This window comes from Narcine bancroftii, chromosome 4 (genome assembly GCF_036971445.1).
Source record: "Narcine bancroftii isolate sNarBan1 chromosome 4, sNarBan1.hap1, whole genome shotgun sequence".
Taxonomy (NCBI): Eukaryota; Metazoa; Chordata; class Chondrichthyes; order Torpediniformes; family Narcinidae; genus Narcine; species Narcine bancroftii.
Window position 1 is genome coordinate 280630617 of NC_091472.1, and position 21778 is coordinate 280652394.

The 21778-nt window shown below is 40.5% G+C and overlaps 1 protein-coding gene across 2 annotated transcripts in view; it reads right to left on the reverse strand.

Moving 5' to 3' along the window:
- The window catches only part of acmsd (aminocarboxymuconate semialdehyde decarboxylase), a 41646-nt gene extending 21234 nt beyond the window's left edge, over window positions 1–20412 (reverse strand). For both annotated transcript variants that reach the window (XM_069935197.1, XM_069935196.1), the window contains exons 1-6: window positions 20304–20412; window positions 14454–14498; window positions 13528–13624; window positions 6182–6231; window positions 3861–4097; window positions 2576–2669 (exon numbers count right to left, since the gene is read on the reverse strand). In XM_069935197.1, the coding sequence (XP_069791298.1) occupies window positions 2576–2669; window positions 3861–4097; window positions 6182–6231; window positions 13528–13624; window positions 14454–14498; window positions 20304–20360 (580 nt within the window). In that variant the 5' untranslated portion in view covers window positions 20361–20412. The remainder of the gene's footprint in view (window positions 1–2575; window positions 2670–3860; window positions 4098–6181; window positions 6232–13527; window positions 13625–14453; window positions 14499–20303) is intronic.
- Between the last annotated feature and the right edge of the window lie 1366 nt (window positions 20413–21778).

A 21778-nucleotide genomic window follows, 5' to 3' on the forward strand; every position in this document is an offset into this window, starting at 1 on the left:
ACCACCGCCAGTGGGCTGATATCGCTTCCAACCGTGCATCTTGGCGCCTCACAGTTCGGCGGACAGCAACCTCCTTTGAAGAAGACTGCAGAGCCCACCTCACTGACAAAAGACAAAGGAGGAAAAACCCAACACCCAACCCCAACCAACCAATTTTCCCTTGCAACCACTTCAACCGTGCCTGCCTATCCCGCATCGGACTTGTCAGTCACCAATAACCCTGCAGCAGATGTGGACATACCCCTCCATAAATCTTCGTCCGCGAAGCCAAGCCAAAGAATTCCAATGCACTTCTTACTGTAACTACTCTATAAATTTGATATCACCAAAACCTTGTTGCTAACTAGCACCACATCCCATTCATTGGCTGCTTCATTGGCTGCTTCATAATTAATGGTTTGATACTAACATTTTTCACATTTGATTTCAAGTACTTGTTCCTGATTTCTCCTTGTCTCCGTAATTTTCTTGAGTCCAAAATCTTTGAATGATCTGCATTCCTCGAACTTTGAACAATCATTCATCCTTAAAATTTAATTATTTAATTTTTAGCAGCTTCTAAGGTCTCTTCCCTAAATGTCTCTGGTCTCTGTCTTCCTTTCCTCCTTTAAGATGCTCTTTAAATTCAGGGTTTTGATAATCTAATAATATCTTTTTATGTTGCTCAGAGTTATAGCTCACAGAAACAGGTTCTTCGGCCCAACTTGTCCGTTCTGACCAAGATGTGTTCCTGAGCTAGTCACATTTGCATGCATTTGGGACAAATCCCTCTAAACTTCTTTCAAACATAGTAATTGTACCCAACTTCATCACTTCCTCTGCTCATTCCAGATACCCACCACCTTCTGTGAAAAAGTTGCCTCTCTGATCCCGATTAAATCTTTTCACCATCATCTGAAACCTTTTAGTCTTCCCTACTCTGGGAAAAAGATTGTGACTATTCACCAATTCTATCCCCTCCCTAATTTTATAAAACCTCTATAAACGTCACCCCTCACCCTCCTTCACTCCTGGGAAAACAATCCAAGCCTATCCAATATCTCTATAAATCAAGACATCCAGTCCTGGCAACATCCTTGTGAATCTTTCCTGCATACCTTATAGCTTTATCACATCCTTCTTTTAGTATGTGAATCAAAGCTACACACAATATTGCTGGTGCACGCTCACCAACATGCTGTTGAGCTGCAACACGATGTCCCAACTCTTGCACTCAATTTCATATATATATAAATAAAAACTAGTTATTTATTTCTTACACAGCTGCTGCATTCTAGAAAATGGTTCCCAAAATTCTGGAACGCAGTCTGTGTAATTTGTTTATGTTCCAATATTTTACCTCCTGGACCCCTAGAGAATTTTATGGAACGCCTTCAGTCTAAACACAACTGGAGGCATTCATCAACAATGGGCCAATGAATGGGACATTACTGATGATGCGCGATGCAGTAGGTTGCACGTAGGATATACATCACGGTTGATGTCAACGCAGTGGCATCCTATGTCGACTGAAAATACTGCACCTCAGGCATTTAGTGAAAATATGCAGTGAGTTCTGAATTTTGGAATTCTGGTCATTCCAGTGTGAACAGCCACTCCGGAAGGTAGGTGTGATAATTGCCAATGGAAAAAAACATCAGTTTAATGCAAACAAACATACATGTACCGGTACACTGGCATCTTGTTATTGCCATCACTCAAATGCTGCCTCTTGGAGGAACAATTTCGACCTCCTTTTGGTGGATTTTATCAGTTTCTGCTGATGGATTCAAAAACTTAGTTGATGGAGGAACTCAGCAGTTAAAACCACATCCGTGGAAGAAAATTATGTTTTGGGCCTTGATTAAGATGGTTTATCGAATGCTCGTCTTCATTGGATATAATGTGAGAGAGACAGACATGGAGTGTGTGTGAGGGAGAGAGAGAAAGTGAGAGAGAGAGTAAAAAGGGGGAGAGAGTAAAAAGGGGGAGAGAGAAAGAAAACGAGGAAAAGAGAGAGATAGAGAGGAAGACAGTGTGAGGGAGTCATAGAGATGTGTATGAGGGGAGAGAGCAAGAGAGAGAGAGAGAGAGAGAGAGAGAGAAATAGCAATCGTGGCTGCTAGTTTATTGCCAGGAAGAGTTCATGGTTATTTGTAGTGTAAACAGGTGGCAGTGTACCGGATCTTTGATCTTTCATTAAAACTCCACTTAACTTTCTTTCTAATATTGTGGTTGAATGGAAGATGGATTGACAATTACTTATCACTAATTTTGTGCAGCTTTCCAAGAAATATTTCACTGCTAATATTTATTTTCAATATCATGGAGGAATTGTTGACATATAATGTTACTGAGAATTAGGCTAAATTTTCCTCCATTTCCTGGATATTCCTGTATTTCATATCTTATATCTTATATGACCCTTCATCTAATTTTTCTTTTATTTCCTTGAGGAAATATTTGGCTCTTGCTGTAGTCTCAATAATATTGTGTCTGAGATTAGAAGTTCAGATAAATGAGGATTACAGCATCAACCTTAACAGTCATTGTAATATGCTGCAGTTTCTGTGATGGTCTCCGTGCTAATACTAACCTACAAGCCATGGAAGCCAATATTTTGACATCCTCCCATCCATTTTCATATCCCAGGGGTGTACAAATATGGCACATCTTAACTTTTCTGCAGCCTTAAAAATAAACCATTGAAATGCTGAATCATCAATTAATTGTGTAATTGGAAGTAATAACACATAATTAATAATTAATCTCAAACCATAACTATGGATAAGAAATCCCACCCCATTGTTGTACTGTCAATAACAATGGATCAGAAAGAGATGGAGAACAGGAAAAGACAGGCAGAAAATGAGCAAAAAAAGGACAATAAAACTTTAACTTCAATGTAATATTAAAACAAATGTCACAAATTAACATTTATGACCACATTTATAAATTAAAATTGGAACTCTAATTAAAAAAGTCTCATCTCATCATTCCCCTTTGAATTGCTTTCATTTCCCTTTATCTAGTGTTGAATTAGATCTGTTTTAAGTCAATCCCACTTTGCAAGGTGAATGAACCACTTAACATGATGGAAGCTGCCCTCAATATAAAGATGGGACCTTGTCTCCACCTTGTGTGGTGGCCTTTCCTAACAATGCTATCACAGTCAGATGCATCTGCACAGGATGTTTGGTGAGGAAGAGTTTGCTGTGCTGGATTGAGATTATATTGTCCTTTGACATGACAGGACCCTTCCCTCATCGAATTATTTCACATGAACCACCCTCACCCCGATCCACCATCCAATTTCCCAAGTTCTTGACCAGATCCCTCCAACTTTCTGATTGCTTGATCCTGACCCCCTCTAATGGTTCTGATATCCAAGGACTAGCCCCAATCCTCTGATTCTCAAGGTCCTTTCGCCCCCTCCCACACCAATCAAATATCATCTGGTTGATGCCTGACTTTGACACAACAACTTCCTGAACACTCAGGGATGGCTCTAATTTCCAGTCCTTCCCTTGACTACACAAACATGGGCTCAATCTATTAGCAGGCTGTCCCACCCTCTTCTTACCACTTATTTTGTCTACTGTTCCAATCTTAGGCTATTTCCCATCTTCATGGCTTCTAGTCTTCCTTCCCTTTTACCCCAACATCTATCCCCAGGATCTCCATTGAATTCAGTTGCAAATTCATACTCAACTGAAATTTGTGGTAGATGTTCATAACTAAACATGTATCAGTGATCTCCCATAACCTCCACCCAACAAAATAGTTTTGGATCCCAATGTCACACAGTACATCTCCCCTCTTAGCATTCCATAGGGACTATTCCCTCCAAATATACAGTTTTTAAAAATGTTAATGCTTACTGCATACACTGGGTAAAGCTCTTGACAGTTCAGATCCCAATCATTAATATGAGAGCCAATTTGAATTCCAGGAAATCCTAACTCTTTTACACAACGATACATTTCCTGAACAGCAAGTTCTGGGTTTTGCATGGGCACTGTGCCAAGACCAATGAATCTCTTTGAATGTTTATGTACTGTGGCTGCAAGGTCATTGTTCAAAATATGGCACAGATCCAATGTGTCCTTGGGTTTTGCCTGCCAAAAAAACAACAGTGAGATAGTTAACAAACATTAGCAGAGTTTTCTATGAAAATGGAATTTAATAGTTTTTGGTTAAGTCACATGGGGCTAATGCATATATATGGACTTGGGAGCATAAGACCATGTTTCATGGAAAGAATTCTTCGGGGATTTATTGTCATCTTTAGTAGAGAATGCTATTCTCTGTATCGTTGCAAAGGAAATTATTACAAATATAGTGTGTGTGTTAAATTCTTGTATTAATATGTCAAAATTGACAAATTTGCTGAACTCAGAAGTATTTCACCGTTCCTAGAATTACACTTTATGTGACACCAAATCATAATAAGTCAACAAAATAACCTACTTCATGAAGCTGAAATAGGCCTCTGATTTATTTTTAAATCATAAAATAGAATATCAATCAGAAATTAGAAATAAATCAGCTACATCATATGTGTCAAGGGTAAACATAGAAACATAGCAAATCAGAAACAAGAGTTTGATCCTTCAAATTCAGTCCCCTGATCCAGTTTCTCCCCATGTCACTTAATCCCTTTGGGCATTAGTACTATAAAAAAAATTACTTACTGAATCTTTTTTAATGCTTTGGTTCTAACTGCGTTCTGCAGTAGAGAATTTTACAAGTTCAGCATTCTTTGGGTGAAGAAATTTCTGTTCACTTCTGTGCTAAAATGCCTAGCCCAAATCCTTGTGCTCAAAGTTTGGACTTCTACTGTTGGGAGCATCTGTCCCACATTTAATTTGTCCTGCCCCATCAGGATTTTGTAAGTTCCAATTTGGATCTGCCTCATTTTTCTAAACTTTAGTAAACCCAATCATCCCAAACTCTCTTCACATGTCAGTACAATCTGTTGCAGCACCTTATGTAACAAGAACTTCCTCAGAAAAGGAGACCAAACGCATAATACTGAAGATCTGGTCTTGTGCAACTGCAGTAAAATATCCCTCTTTCTGCACATGATCCTCTTGAAACAAGTCTTTATACCAAGGTATTTCTGCATATGGTGCCAAAACCGTTAGATGTGCATTTATGAATCCAATAATGAATTAATGTGCAACTCCAGATTGCAGAAAACTCATGACAACATGGAATGATCAAAGTGATAAGTTTTCTTACATTTATGGGAAGGTCACTTGAGTACACAAAAGAAGAAGAATATAAGACCTGTGATATCTACTCCTTAAACCTCTGTGGATACTAACAAAGACTTAATGGGTCTCATGACCTGCATCTGTTCTACACTTCCTCCACTTAACCAATCTGTGATTCCGGTCAGGAAGAATTATACAGGACATGAGGAAAATCAATATTAAAAAAAAAATTATTTATGAAATGAAGGCCAAAATTGGCGAGGTCAGCATTTATTGCCAATCCCAAGTTAACATTGATAAAGTTGTGGAAAGGTGCCTTTTTAAATGACAGTCCATCTTGTTTCTGAAGTTTTGAGGATTTCAATTCACCTGTAGACATCTCAGTTATTTTAAAGGAGAGTTAAGAGCCAACTGTTTCACTGTGAGTATGGAATCACACATAGGCCAGCTGAGAACATTGAATTTCTATAAATTAATTAAGCTAGCTGGGAGTTTACAGCATTTGTTGTTAGCTTTTTAATTACAGATTTATTTAATGTTGAAATTAAATTTGCAGCTTCCATAGTGAAAATCTCATATCTGTGTTTCCGTTGAATCATTACTTCTCTGGAGCCATCTGTCCTCATGTTATTTGAAGTCTTTTTCTCTTACTTGATTCAGGGACCTATTTGATTCATTCATCTTCCTCATTATGTAGAATGAAAGGGAAACTATCGAAGAAGGAAAAGCAGAAGTGCTTAAAGAAAAAAAGTAAGGATGGAATGATTAAATTCAATATGAATTGTCACACACACCAAGCTATAGCAATAGAGTTGTTTTGCAAACAAACCAGTAGATATACATAGTACTGCAATTAAGACATAGCACAGAAGAGCAAAAGTGAAGTTACAGAGAGAGATAAGTTGGAAAGAGACCACAGAAGACATTAATCTTTTAAAATGGAATTGTTATACTTGCATTTCCCTTCAGATGTCCAAACTTACCCAGTAATTGAACATTACAGGAACAGTGGAAAGAACCTGCACAGTCACACCTGTAAAATTAAATGTTTTCACATATAAAAATGTATCTGCTTCATTTCATATTTCCACTTGCAGCTCATTAGTTTTTTTGCCAGAAGTTATTTCAAGTTACATTCTAGCAGCACCATCAACATTTCCAAAGGGGGTTGAGGAGGACATGGCTATTGGCCCCATCTTGACAATATTTTACAGGACAATTGAGAGTGTCTTGTCATCTGCTTCATTGTGTGGCATGGTAGCTGCACAGCATCAGACTGGAGGATCATTTAAACAGCCAAGAAGATCACTTAGGACTCCCTCTCCTCTATTGATGACATTCACAGGGAGGATTGCTTAAATAGGGCTCAAAGAATTATTTGAGGATCCATCATACAGTATATTTGACCAAGGAAGCAGGTACAGGAGCATCAAAAATCAGGATTGCCAGGCTGGGAAATTGCTTCTTCCTGCAGGCCATGAGATTGACAAATGATATCCCACAACCTTGGGTCTCTTATAAATTAAACAAGTAAATTATTCAATAATATTTATACAGTGCCTTCCATAAAGTTTGGGACAAAGACATTTTTTTTTCTTTATGTCCCCCTGTGCTCCACAGTTTTAAATTTGTAATCAAATAAATTCACATGTGATTAAAATGCACATTGGAGATTTTATTAAAGGTATTTGTGTACATTCCAGTTTGACCATGTAGAAATTACAGCACTTTTTATACATAATCCCTTCATAATATTTGGGACATAGAAATCCCAAATGTATAATGAAGTAATCATGTTTAGTACTTTGTTGCATATCCCTTGCAATTACTTCTTGAAGTTTATGATTCATAAACATCACCGGGTGCTGAGTATCTTCTCTGGTAATGCTCTGCCAGGCCTCTACTACAGCCATCTTCAGTTTCTACTTGTTTTGGGGGCTACTCCTTAAGTTTTCTCTTCAACCTATAGAAGGCATGCACAATTGGATTTAAATTGGGTGACTGACTTGGCCATTCGAGGATTTTCCAGTTTTTAGCTTTGAAAATCTCCTTTGTTGCTTTAGCAGTATGTTTGGGATCATTGACTTGCTGTGGGATGAAGGGTCGTCCAATGAGTTTGGAGGCATTTGAGTGAATAAAATGTTTCTATACACCTCACAGCTCATTGTGCTACTGCCATCATCAATGAAGGTAAGTGCATCAGTACTTGTAGCAGTCGTACCTGCTCAGGCCATAATATCCCCACCAGCATGCTTCATAGATGAGGTGGTATGCTTTGGATCTTGGCCAGTTCCTTTACATCTCCACACTTTTCTCTTGCCAACGCTCTGATACAGGCTAACCTTGGTCTCATCTGTTCACAAGACCTTTTTCCAGAATTTTGCAAGCTCTTTTAAATACTCTTTGGCAAACTGTATTCTGGCATCCTGTTTCTGTGGCTAACTAGTAGTTTTCATCTTGCAGTGTAGCCTCTATATTATGTCATGAAATCTTCTGTGGACAGTGGTCATTAACACATCCACACCAGTATGCTCTTGCTTAATGATGTTCCAAACAGTTAATTTTGGTAATCCTAAGGTTTGGGCAATGTCCCTTACTGTTTTATTCTTGTTTTTTAGCCCCATTACGGCTTCTTTCACTTTCATTGGAAAACTCTGGTCCTCATGTTGAAGAATGGTAATTACAGACTCCAAAGGTGATCAAAAGCTTAGAAGCAAGCCTAGCCCTCCTGTACCTGCACCAATGAAGCAATTAAACATACCTGAGTAATCACAAACACCTGAAAAGCAATATGTCCCAAACATTGTGGTGCCCTGAAATGAGGGACTATGTGCTGTAATTTCTACATGGTCAATCCAAAATGTATACAATTAATGTTGAATAAAATCTGGAATATGCATGATAATCACATGTGAATTGTTAGATTACAAATTTAAAATTGAAGCACAGGGGCAAATAAAGGAAAAATGTGTCTTTGTCCCAAACTTTATGGAGGGCACTATATGTATTGATATTATATTTTTAAGTATATATGTGATTATTATGTGCTGGGTATTGTGTGTAAATGTGTGTGCACCATGGTCTGGAGTAATGCAGAAAATAATAAACAATTTTGAACTTGATTCTACCTGTGTTATTAAGTCAAATTATTTTCAGCTGAATTCATTTATCATGCCAAAATTTTTAAATAATAAGTATCATTAATACATATTGGTTTAGTAGAGAGAATAAAATTAAGGAAACAAATATTTTATTCTAAAGTAATTTTGAGAAAGTAACATGATGAAGTGTGATGATCAATTTCATTCTAATTTCATTCCATTGCAACTTGAAATGATTCACATATTATAACTTAAAACGTGGAACATGGAATAGGACAGCACAAAGCAGGCCCTTTGGAAGATCTTCCAGTGATTATTCTTATGGATTGTTCAAAAATAACATTTTAGTATCAGGTTAAGTTTTAAATATACAAATGTTACACTGGGAATGTAGGTCTATACATTGCAGAGTAGTTTTGATAATTTATCTGTACATTAACAAATGAAGAATTTATTTGGGGATATACATGATTGACAAAGTAACTAAAAAAACTCGTAAGGAGGAAAAAGATGAGTATGAAAATAGGTGAACAAATAATATCAAAGAAGATACAGAATGCTTCAAGTCTATAAAGAGTAAAAGAGAAGTGAGAAGACCATTAGAAAATGATGCTGGAGAAATAATAAGGGATACAAGGAAATGGCAGAGAAACTAAATAAATATTTTGCATCAGCCTTCATTGTAAGGCATGAGCAGTGTGCCAGATGTCAAAGGGTATCATGGAAGGGAAGTGAGTGCAGAAGGGAAAAGTTGCTTAGAAACCTGAATGGTCTAAGGGTGGATAAGTGTTCCAAAGCAGTGGAGAGGGTTCAACAAGGATGATTCCAGGAATGAAAGAGTTATCATAGAACACTACAGCACAGAAAAGAGGCAATTCGACCCTTCTAGCCTGTGCCAAAATATTACTCCACTATTCCCATTGACCTGCACCCAGTCCATAAACCTCCAGACCTCTCCCATCCATGTACCTATCTAATTTATTCTTAAAACTTAGGAGTGAGCCTGGATTTATCATGTCAGATGGCAGCTCGTTCCACACTCCCACCAGTCTTTGAGTGAAGAAGTTCCCTTTAATGTTCCCCCTAAACCTTTCCCCTTTCACCCTAAATCCATGTCCTCTCGTATTTATCTCTCCTAATCTGTGGAAACAGCATACTTGCATTTACTCTGTCTACTCCCCTCATAATTTTGTAAACCTCTATCAAATCTCCCTTCATTCTTCTATGCTCCAAGGAATAAAGTCCTAACCTGTTTAATTTTTCCCTGTAATTCAACTCCTGAAGACCAGCAACATTCTAGTAAATCTTCTCTGCACTCTTTCTATCTTACTGATATCCTATCTGTAGTTGGGCAACCAGAATTGCACATTTGCTCCACATTTGGTCTCACTAATGTCTTATACAACCTCACCATAACATCTCAACTCCTGTGCTCAATACTTTGATTTATGAAGGCAAAGATGCCAAAAGCTTTCTTTAAAGCTCTGTCTATCTGTAACACCACTTTCAGGGAATATTTTAATGCCTCCAATCTTAGTGTCATCTGCAAACTTGCTGACCCAATTTACCACATTAACATCCAGATCATTGATATAGACAACAAACAACAATGGTCCCAGCACTGATCCCTGAGGCACATCACTAGTCATTGGCCTCCAGTCTGAGAATCAACCATCCACTAACACTCTCTGTCTTCTCTCATTCAGCCAATTTCAAATTCAATTTATAACCTCTCCATGGATACTAAGTGTCTGAATCTTCTGAACTAACCTCAAAGGCCTAAATAAAGTCCACAAAGACAACATCCACAGATTTTCCTTCGTCTACTTTCTTGGTAACCTCCTCAAAAAAGATTTGTTAAACGCAACCTGCCACACACAAAGCCATGTTGACTATCCTTAATTAGCCCTTGGTTGTCCAAATTCTTGTATATCCAATCTCTCAGAACTCCTTCCAATAATTTACCTACTACTTACGTCAGGCTCACCAGCCTGTAATTTCATGGTTTACTTTTGGAGCCTTATTTAAACAACAGAACAACATGAGCTACCCTCCAATCCTTCGGCACCTCATCCGTGAGTAAGGACATTTTAAATATTTCTGTCTGGGCCCCTGCAATTTCAACACTAGTCTACATCAAAGTTATGTCAGGCCCAGGGGATTTATCTACCTTTATTCACTGTAAGGCAGCAAGCACCTCCTCCTCTTTAATCTCTACATGTTCCACGACTCCACTGCTTGTTTCCTTTCCTTCCTTATACACGATGCCAGTTTCCTGAGTAAATACTGATACAAAAAATACTGTTTAAGATCTCCTCCATCTCGTGATAACCTAGGGGACAAATTTTGTCTCTTACTATCCTTTTACTCTTAATATAATTGTAGAAGCCCTTCGGATTTACCTTCACACTAACTGCCAAAGCAACCTCGTGTCTTCTTTTTGCCTTTCTGATTTCCTTCTTAAGTATTTTCTTACACTTTCTATACTCTTCTAGTACCTCATTTGCTCCTTGTTGCCTATACCTGTTATACACTTCTCTCTTCTTAACCAGATCGCAAATATCCCTTAAAAAACAGGGTTCTCTATGCCTGTTAACTTTGCCTTTAATCCTGACAGGATATGCCAACTCTGCACTCTCAAAATTTCACCTTTGAAGGCCTTCCACTTACTGAACACATCCTTGATAGAGAACTATTTATCCTAATCCACTCATGCTAGATCCTTTCTCATTTCCACAAAATTGGCCTTTCTTCAATTTAGAATCACAGCTTGAAACTAATGACACTGGACCCAAAATATTCACCTCCACATATTTCTGTCACCTGACCTGTCTGGTTCCCTAATAGAAGATTAAGTATTGCACGTTGGTACCTCTATATATTGATTTGGAAAACTTTCCTGAACATTTTTGATAAATTCTAAGCCTCCAGTCCTTTTATACTATGGAAAATAAATGGAAAGTTAAAATCTTCTACTATCACAACTTTTTGTTTCTTACATCATCTGCTATCTCTCCACAGATTTTCTCCAATTCTCTCTGACTATTGGGCAGTCTATAATTTAACCCTATCAGTGTGGTCACACCTTTCCCATTCCTCAGTTCCACCCATATGGCCTCTGTCAACGAGCCCTTTGGGCTGTTCAGACACAACGATGATATTTTCCCTGATTAACAATGCCACTCCTCTCATGAGGAGCATTTGAGACCACTTGGCTTGTACTTGTTGGAATTCAGGAGGATGAGAGGGGATCTCATTTTAACATTTTGAATGTTGAAAGGTATGGACAGAGTAGATGTAGAAGGAATGTTTCACATGGTGGGAGAGTCTAGAACAAGAGGGCACAACTTTAGGATTTAAGGGGATCCACTTAGAACAGAGATGTGCAGGAATTTATTGAGTCAAAGGGTGGTATATCTGTGGAATTTGTTTCCACAGGTGATTGTGGAGGCCAGGCAATTGGGGGTATTTAAGGTGGAGATTGATAAGTTCTTGATTAGCCAGGACATCAATGGTTATGGGGAAATAGATGGGCAGTGGGGTTGAGTGGGAAAATGGATCAGCTCATGATCAGACTCGAAGGGCTAAATAGCCTATTTCTACTCTTATGTCTTATGGTCTCATGAGAGACTACTCAGAAAATTGTATTTTATTTAGCTGCAGTGGTGCAACCAAATGTCTGGGAATATGACTGGTTCAGAATAGATAAAGTACCTTTGGCCTAAAACATGAACACAGATGATGCCTAACCTACAACTTCTAACATTTTCTGGTATGCTGGCAATGTGTTACCTTCTTACAAATGGAGTGCCAGCAGCATAATCCTCACTGCTGAATTCACCTATACCTAAATGCACAGACCTTTGAGTCTGTTTCACAATGAGAAAATGAGGAAGAGAAGATTTGGCTGTTTTGTTTTAGTTGCTTGTTTTCAAGATTACTGATACAGGCAAGATTAATTATTTACTAAAATATTGTAAGGAACAGCACCAAACTCATCTTTGCGACACTACCCCTCACCGCTAGATGAAAATGAGAAGCAGTGTCTTTCTCTACTTCCTGCCCGATGGCAGATTAACTACCACCTGGGCCCTAGGCTAAGCTTTAGTAAGAGCCCCTGACCTTGCCCTCCTGCCCCATGGCCCTCACCCATCAATTGAATAGAATATTGTTCAATTTATTAGCTTTTGGGCAAGATGCCATCACATATTCTAAATTTATCTGCCGGGTATGTGTTGGGAATACACCAGATGGTGTTTAGTTGGAGGAGGGGAGGAAAAACTTCATTAAAATCATACAAAACTTTACCTTACAGAAGCCGTCTGCTAGCCCAAATAATTTGAAAAGTCTGTTAGTTACAAAGGATAAATAAAATCAGTTCTTAAAAAAATAGTCTCCATACAAAATAACACAGGAGAAGGGAGAGTCGTTTTAAAAAAAAGCACACCTCCCGTGAGCGACTCTGCATGAAGCAGACCTCTGACTTGTGCATGCATACAAATGTGAGCATTGATTGATAGCATTTTGATCTGTGGAACCTGAAGTGTGACACGTGAACACGGTACTTCTTCAAGCCTTGATGATGGGGTGGACCCAGGACTAATGCAAACCCATATTGACAAGTGGTTGCATTGGTGAACCAATGGTTGTGATGGGTCCCCTTACCTTCCAGGCCCCTAGGTTTCAGCCTACTCAGCCTAATAGTTAATCTGCCACTGATCCTGCCTTATATTCGTGATGGCTGGAACATTGTGAATAGATCTTGCCTATACAATGCACCATCACCCCTTGCTCCTCAAACTGTTCTTCCACAACATCCTTCCTGAGTCAGCATGTCATTGTATAGAAATATCCCCAACTCATCTATGTAGATCAAGTTGTTTAACAGCTTGCATTTGACCCATATTCAGCCCTTCTATACAATCCACCTGATAACAGATCAAAATATAAAATCAATGCCCTCAAAGACCAGAGCTGGAAAACACCTAAAACTTAAATCTAGAAATTCAAAGCAAATTTATCTCTTACTTATCGTTGCAATAGATTGGTAAGACAATAAATTTGTGGTGGCTATTGAGCACTGATCTTTCATTGTATTTCACTTTCTTAATGCATCAGTCCATAAAGTATTTTTCATAATAAACACAAACACTCTGTAATACTTCAATCACAATTTGTAATTGAAGTGGACACACGAGGAAATTGGTAGCATGTTGGACTCCATTTACCTGACTGATCCATTTCTTGTATTCGTACTTGTGGATCCCAGCAGTTTTCTTGTATAACTCTGAAGATGTTACCATCCTTCATCATTTTTGCTTCACCCTTTTTGCAAACAGCACATTTTAATTGACAATTCTGCATAGTAGTTTCCTGATGTCACATTGAATTTGGGGAAACAGAAGTGCAGAAATTGTGACCCAGAAATCTGGGGGAACCAAAGAGGGTACAGTGAATGAGTATTCTAGCAGGTTGTCAGTGACTGTTATGTTGTCTGTTATGAGTATTCTAGCAGGTTGTCAGTGACTGTTATGCCCAAGGCATACCTTGGATAAACACATGCAGAGGTGAGGAGAATGTACAAACTCCTTACAGACAGCGTGGATCTGAACCCCAGCCCCAATCATTGACGCTGTAACAGTGTTTCATTAACTGCTATGATAACTGTGTCTGGATCAGATTCATGAATGACTCAAACCTCAAATATCCAGAAAATTACCAGTGATGCAAGATGACATGAAAATTATGATCATATTATGCTCATTTTTTTCAGGTACGTAAAATTTTATTTCTAGGTACATATACCTGACTGTTTGGGCCTACCCAAAATCAACCCAGTGCAAATTTCTGATGGAGTTTTATTTGTGGTTGGTGGTGATGGAACAACATTAATGGTAATTGTAGAGATGTATATAGACCATATTCTAAAACAGCTTTTTGCTGTTGGAAAAAAATTCCCATTGTTCAGCAGGACCAAGCAGAGCAGCAAGGTAAATGACTAAAAACATAGTGACAATTAATTAAGAAACACAACTAAAAACACTTTCAATACATTGAAGGGGAATAGAAAATAAAGACAAGACACATTTTGCATTTTACCCTTAACTAACCTGAAAACAACTATCAAATTCTCTATCGAATCGAATAACCATACCTTGCAGTGATGGTGAAGTTGCACCCAACCTTCATATCCATATCGCTGGCAAAAGAGAAAAAATAAAAATAAGTTTTAATTACATAGTTAATTAATTTCATAATGCTCCAGATCTAAATGATTGCCATTGAAGTATTATTGCTGCTTTAAACATTTTTTTCTCTGCAAACATCATAATTATAGCTTCTTAATAGGAAGCTTGCTTTAATATTGGAACAGGTCTTTCATTGTCCTCAAATTTTTGTAACCTACACTTGTGAATCTAAGAGCTGGGAAGCCTGCAGAAGACCATAGTACCTCACTTGTCAATGTGAGGGCAGCACAGGTTTATTTAGGTGCATGAGAATTTCAAGGAATATTATTACACTTCACACTTTCCTGTGGGGCAAAATATCAGATCACAGCAATTGGGAGAGATAAAGAAATGTTAGAATTGACTTAAATCAACCTTTTCCTAATTGACAAAATATTTTCACTTTGGAGAAGATTGGTCAAATCTGCCCAACTCATCAAACCAATGGATTCCCATAATTTTGAAATTACAGTGCAAAAATCAGGCTGAGGGTGTAACTCCGGCAAAAGACAGCTAATGGTTAATTAACAAACCAAATTCCTGGGCTGAAAGCGTGAACGAAGCCTTTTTGTTTAGATTCATTGGCCCTCCACACCCTAGCTTTGCTGGCTTTTCAATACTCGACTCCTCTACACTCTTTCTGGAAATAATAATGTGCTTAACTCTGTTTCTTTTTCCACAGATGCTGCCTGCTGACGATTTTCAGCATCGGTGCCCTGAGGTTAGTAAGGGAACTTAAGGTGGTATGTGAGTGGAAAGAAAAAGGTTGCGAACAACTGGACTAGGCAGAATAATAGTTCAGCACAAACTAGAAAGGCTGGAGGGCCTGTTTCTGGGCTGTAATTTCTATGGTTCTAATTATAAACATTATTCATTACTGTTCTTTAGATTTTGCAGTCTGTACAAACATACTATGTGCATTCAAGATAATGTAGGGGAACAAAATGGATAAATCTTTAATTAAACAATAGAAGAATGATTAATTGTCATTTTATGTTTTGAAGGATAAAATATAAACAACAATTATTTTCCAATAATCATTACTTGTACCACTGATTTTTAGATATACTATGCAAGTGTTTCTTTAAATCCATTTGCGAAGCACCAAAATCCATTCACTGGTGGGTATAGTGAGAGGCCAACCAATTTTTCATTGTATGAACTCCATGAGTCAATGCAGCAGAAAAATAATGAGATCTGTTCTTAAACTGGCATAGGCTTTCTTTCCATATTTTGGGTGAGTGCTGGGCTGAAATCTCATATCCGACTTTATAACATTAAGGGAGATAATCAGGAAGTATGCTCTCAAAACTCAATATTATGCTGTAGAAAGTTCAATAATGAAAGATATTCTGTGACTATAAAATATTTATCCAAAGGATAATCCAAATGTCTTTCAATAAAACCAATGAATGTTTGTTTTGTGGCGGCTCACCATTAGGCAGGTGAACCGGCTCCGCTTGTAAGCCACGCAGCGGGGCAGCCGGTCAAAATGGCGCTGTTGGGGGTGTTCCCTTCCTCCCAGCATGGAGCTCAGAAGCCCACACTGAGGGACCATGTGACGCCCGGGTGACATCAGCGCCCTCTCAGCCAGGTCCGGGCATGGGAACTCCCTGATAGCGGGAGTTTATTGCAGCCTGCAGTAAACTAGTCTGCTCACTGAGCTCAACCCGTCTGGTTGTGTGTGTTCTTTAAGGAGCAGGTGTAGCTGTTGCTACAATTGGTGACCCCGACTGGTTCAAACGTCTTTGAACCCATCATGAGTGAGCCTGGGATCAGCGCTATAGCCATGAAACTGCCTGAATTCTGGGTTCAGGAGCCGGAGACCTGGTTTGGCCACGCGGAGGGTCAGTTCAACCTCCGCCAGATTTTGTCCGACACGACCAAATTCTACCATGTGGTCACTACCCTGGACAAGGCTACCACCAGACGCATGCTACACCTCACTCAGAACCCACCCGCCGAAGACAACTACGAGACCATCAAGCGAGTGACCGGCATGCCACTCGGATGCTGCACCTTGACGCCCTGGGGGACAGGTCCCTGATGGAGCTGATGGACGAGATGCTCACGCTCATGGGTGAGCACACCAACTGCGCACTCTTTGAGCGCATTTTCCTCGACCATAAGCCCAGGGACATCTGGCCGCTGCTGGTCCAGGAGAGCTTCACCGACCCGAGGAAGGTGCCCAGAAGGCCCAAGAGCTATGGCTCGCACGATTCCCGGAGGGCTCAGTGGTCCAGCAGGTCATGAGGCATGGGCACGACCACGCCAAGCCCGCCCCTAGCATTGCGGTAGAGCATCCGGCCCCTGCAGGGGCGCCCAAGAGCATAACCAAGGCCATAGCATCCGCTCCAGGCCTCTGCTTCTACCACCAGCGCTGGGAAGCCAAGTCTCGGAAGTGTTGTCAGCCCTGCTCGTTCCAGGGAAACGACCAGGCCAGCCGCTGTTAATGGCTGCGGCAGCTGGCCAAGGACATAGCCTCCTCTACCTGCGGGACTCAGTCAGCGGCCGGCGATTCCTTGTTGACACTGGAGCCCAGATCAGCGTCAACCCGGCCACGGCCACAGAGTCCAGGAACCAAACTTGTGGACCTCCCCTCCGTGCAGTCAACGCAACAGCAATCTGGACGTATGGAGACAAGACAGACCTCTTCCAGATTGGCCAACGAAATTTCGTGTGGAGGTTCACTGTCTCGTCCCTCCTGACTGCTATCCTGAGTGCAGACTTCCTCCTCGCACATGGGCTTCTGCTGGACATTTGAGGTAGGCACCTGGTGGATGCCCGTACCCTCCAGGCCATTCTCCTTGACGCCTCCCACATGGAGCAACCACAGATGGCCACAATCAGCATGCCCAGAGACGAGTTCCAGCGAATCGTAGATGAGTTCCCAAAACACCTCAAGCCACAGTTCTCCACTGCCTTGCCACGCCATGGGGTGTTCCACCACATCCCCACCCAGGGCCCATTGGTTCATGCCAAGGTACGCCGGCTCCCACCTGACAAACTTCAGGTAGCAAAGGAGGAGTTTTTGCACCTGTTGGAACTGGGGATCATTCGACGGTCTGACAACCCGTGGGCCTCGCCACTTCACCTGGTCCCGAAAGCCTCCGGTGGCTGGCATCCCTGCGGAGACTATCGATGGCTCAATGAGGCAACAGTTCCTGACTGTTACCCCATCCCTCACATGCCAGCCTGCATGGTGCGAGGGTTTTCTCCAAGGTTGACCTGGTGCGCGGATATCAACAGATCCTGGTGCACCCTGAGGACATACCCAAGATGGCCATCATCACCCACTTTGGCTTGTTTGAATTCCTGCGCATGCCATTTGGGCTCAAGAACGCCGCTCAAACCTTCCAGCACTCATGGACTCTGTGGGCAGGGACTTGGATTTCGTCTTTATTTATTTGGACGACATCCTCATCGCCAGCAAGGACCAGGTGCAACACACGGCCTTTTCTCTTGGCTGGCCAATTTCGGCCTTACCATCAACCCGGCCAAGTGCCAGTTCGGGAAAGAGTCCATGCAGTTCCTGGGCCATATAATCACGGCCGAAGGAGCCATGCCCACCGCTGCGAAGGTTGCCGCTATTAGGAAGTTCCCATGCCCGGACAACCTCAAGTGGCTTCATGAGTTCGCGGGTATGGTCAACTTTTACAACCACTTCATCCCAGGAGCAGCACGGATCATGCAGCTGCTATTCGCCCTCTTTCAACCAAGCACAAAATGCTCGCATGCTCGCCCACCCACACATGGCACTCTCAGTCCTGGGCATCCACTCCACTCCCAAGGATGATCTGCAGGCATCATCTGCTAAGCTGGCCTACGGTGCGCTGCTGGCACTACCTGGTGAGTTCGTCAATGCACCTCACAATCCCCAGCTGTCGCCGCATGAACTACTTCCTCACCTCAGGGCACACTTGGACTCATTCGAAGCCCCACTGCCGCCCAGGCATGGCACCCGCACGTCTCACGTTCCCGGCAAATTGCTTTCCGCGGAGTACATTTTCGTTCGGCGGGTCACGACTGCGGCACCTCTGCAGCGACCTTATGAGGGGACGTACAGGGTTGTACAGCGTTCCAGCTCCATGTTCACGCTGGACATTGGTGGCAGGCGTGAGCTATTTACCGTGGACAGGCTGAAGTCAGCACATCTCGATCCCACTGAGCCCGTAGTTATAGCTCAGCCCAAGAAGCTAAGCCGCCCAGCAAAAAAAGACATTGTGGGGGCTGTGTGGTGGCCCACCACTAGGCAGGTGAACCGGCCCCACTTGTAAGCCACGTGGCAGGGCAGCCGGCCAAAATGGCGCCGTTGAGGGTGTTCCCTTCCTCCCAACACGGGGCTCAGAAGCCTGCGCTGAGGGACCACGTGACGCCCGGGTGACGTCAGCGCCCTCAGCGCGGTTCTCAGCCAGGTCCGGCTGGGAGTATAAATACAGCCCAGCAATAAACTAGTCTGCTCACTGGCCAACCCGTCTGGTTGTGTGTGTTCTTTCAGGAACAGTGGAGCTGTCGCTGCAGTTTTCTTTTCTGGATAGTTAGTAAAAATAAAAATTCTTATATCATGAATATAAAAAAATTGTGTTGGTATATTTCGAGTAGATATCATTGATAATGTGGACAATATGAAAGCTAGTTAGTAAATATGTATATTGGCAGTCTGGATAATCGACTTCCATAAAATAGCATTTGATCTCTTACAAGCATTCAGTGCCTATTTAGTTTTCTTTATGGAATTAAGAGATTAATAATCTGCTTGTTGTGATTGAGGGAAAATTGAAAGTACACAGGTTGAGAATTAAATCTTTTTTTATTTCCACACAGATGTGAATATACCTTTGTTTTGATTTGTTATCTTTCAATTTGTTGCTTTACTATTTAGTTTTTCAAAGTAATTGTTTCCCCTGACAGCTTTGGTCTGCACACGACACAGCAATTCCCTATTCTCTTCACCTCTCCCTCTCTGCAACTTAAACAAACTTCTCTTCTTACTTTTCCAAAAAATAGCAAAAGGTCCTGACTTAAAAGCATTGGTTCTGTCTTTCTTCCCACTCCTGCTGCCTTCTCTGTTGAATGCTTCCAGCTTTCTCTCTTTTTGCATATGAAATCATCCTGCATTATCACCACAATGTTTCAGGAGCTTTCAAATGGTTTACATTTAAGCCTACCTCTTCTGTTGTTTCTGCACTCTCATGCATCCTACATTATTCTAAATTTCTATTACATGAACAATGCCAACCGATAACTCAAATTTTTTACTGCATCATAGTTTTTCATGTTTCGGAACTGTAATAGAGAAACCAGTAAGAGCTCAAGTAAACTTTCACTAACTGCAAATCAGTTATTAAAGTGCAAAGTACAATGCAGAAGCAGAAACAATATATACATTTGTAATTGAAAGCACAAGGAAGTAAAGTATGATAGAAACTGATAAGAAATTTTTCAAACAATTTATTTGTCTCATCATGCGGCATATTCAACTCATATTAACACTTCAAAAGATTATTATGTTGTCTCACTATTATTTGTGTTTGAACAAATACTTAACAATTTGGATGCTTTTTAAACCTTGAGTGGCTCTTTCCATTCTTGCTAATTCTTTAGTTTTGTTTAACGTCATTTTAGGTGCATCCAGGTTTCATTCAAGACGATTGTTATTGCTTTAATTTTTTTTAATGTATTTTTTCATCTTTTCCTTCAGGAATTTGCTCAGTTGCTCAATGTAATATCGGCAGTTTAATATCTTTTTAAAAACCCAGAGAAAATAATAGTGTTACCTGCTTCAGATTAGGCCATTCCTTAGGCAAGATATGACTGTGCAAGTCTATCTTCATTCTGTACAGCAAATAATTGAACTGCAAAATTACAAATGTGTGATTTGGCTCACTCTTTTTAATCTCACCTTCCTTTGAGGGGTATAGCTGCACAGGAGCCAATCACAGAATCTTTCATTAAACTGGCAACTAATCATTAAAGTACAAAGTACAGCATAGAGGGAGACAAAGCATATGTTTTTGTAACCCACAGCACAAATATGAAGAATACTTCAATTATGACCTGTGGGTAAATTGATTGTTTTCAACCTGAAAAGTGAATGTGCCACATTTAATCATGTTAACATTACAAAATTCAAGAAACAATTCAGATGCTGTGCAATATTGATTGAATGTTAGAATTCAGAGTAATGAATGAAAAGCAACGAGGAACTCCAGATCATTTTCTAAAATGTTGAAGGGAGTATAAACATATAGGAATGTTATGTAAAAAAACCAGAAAATTGACTGCAACTGTAAATCTCAGCAGGTTCTTAGAGGATGGGAGCTATTTCAATGATTGTATTGGGATAATCAAGAGAGGAAAGCAAATCACTAAATGTCATTGAGAATATGATAATGAGCCACCTTGTTGAATTCCTGTGATTCTATGATGAAAGTACCCTCAAAATGCAGTACAGTTCGCGTAGCAGTTAGTGCAATGCTGTCACAATGGCAGTGACCCAAGTTCGAATCTGGTGTTTGTGAGGAGTTTGTCCATGCTCCCCGAGTCTGTGTGGGTTTCCTCCGTCCGGGTGCTCCAGTTTCCTCCCACCCCTCAGAACATATGGGGTTTATAGGTTTGTTTCATTTGGGGGACATGGCCTCATGGTCCGAAAGGGTTTAAAAAATACTCTTGATTTGGGGCCTCCAGGAATTAATCCCAGCAAAGATGAAGGAAAAGTGTTGCATTTCTAAATCAATATGGCATAAGACTTGGAGGAGCTGGCATGACTAACTTCCTTTATATAAGGTATGACTCCAACTATTGGAGCACTTTCTTCTGTTGGTCTATTCAAACATAGAACAGGACAACAGCACAGGTACAGGCCATTTGGCCCATGATGTCTGAACATGATGTACAAATTAAACTAAAACTCTACTGCTTACACATAATACATATCCCTCTATTCCCTGCATATTCGTGTGTCTATCGAGAAGCCTCTTAAATGCTACAATTGTACCTGTTTCCACCACTACCTCTGGCAGCCTATTTCAGGAACCTGAAACATTGTGTAAAAACCTGCCTCACATACATCCTTTAAACTCCCTCCACCTCACTTTAAACATGTGTTCTCCTGTATATGACATTTTTACACTGGGAAAAAAAAATTCTGACTCTCTACCCTATATAAGACTCTCATAATTTTATAAATTTATATCAGGTCTCCCCTCATCTTCTAATGGTCCAGATAAAAATGACCTCTCTCCAGAGTTCT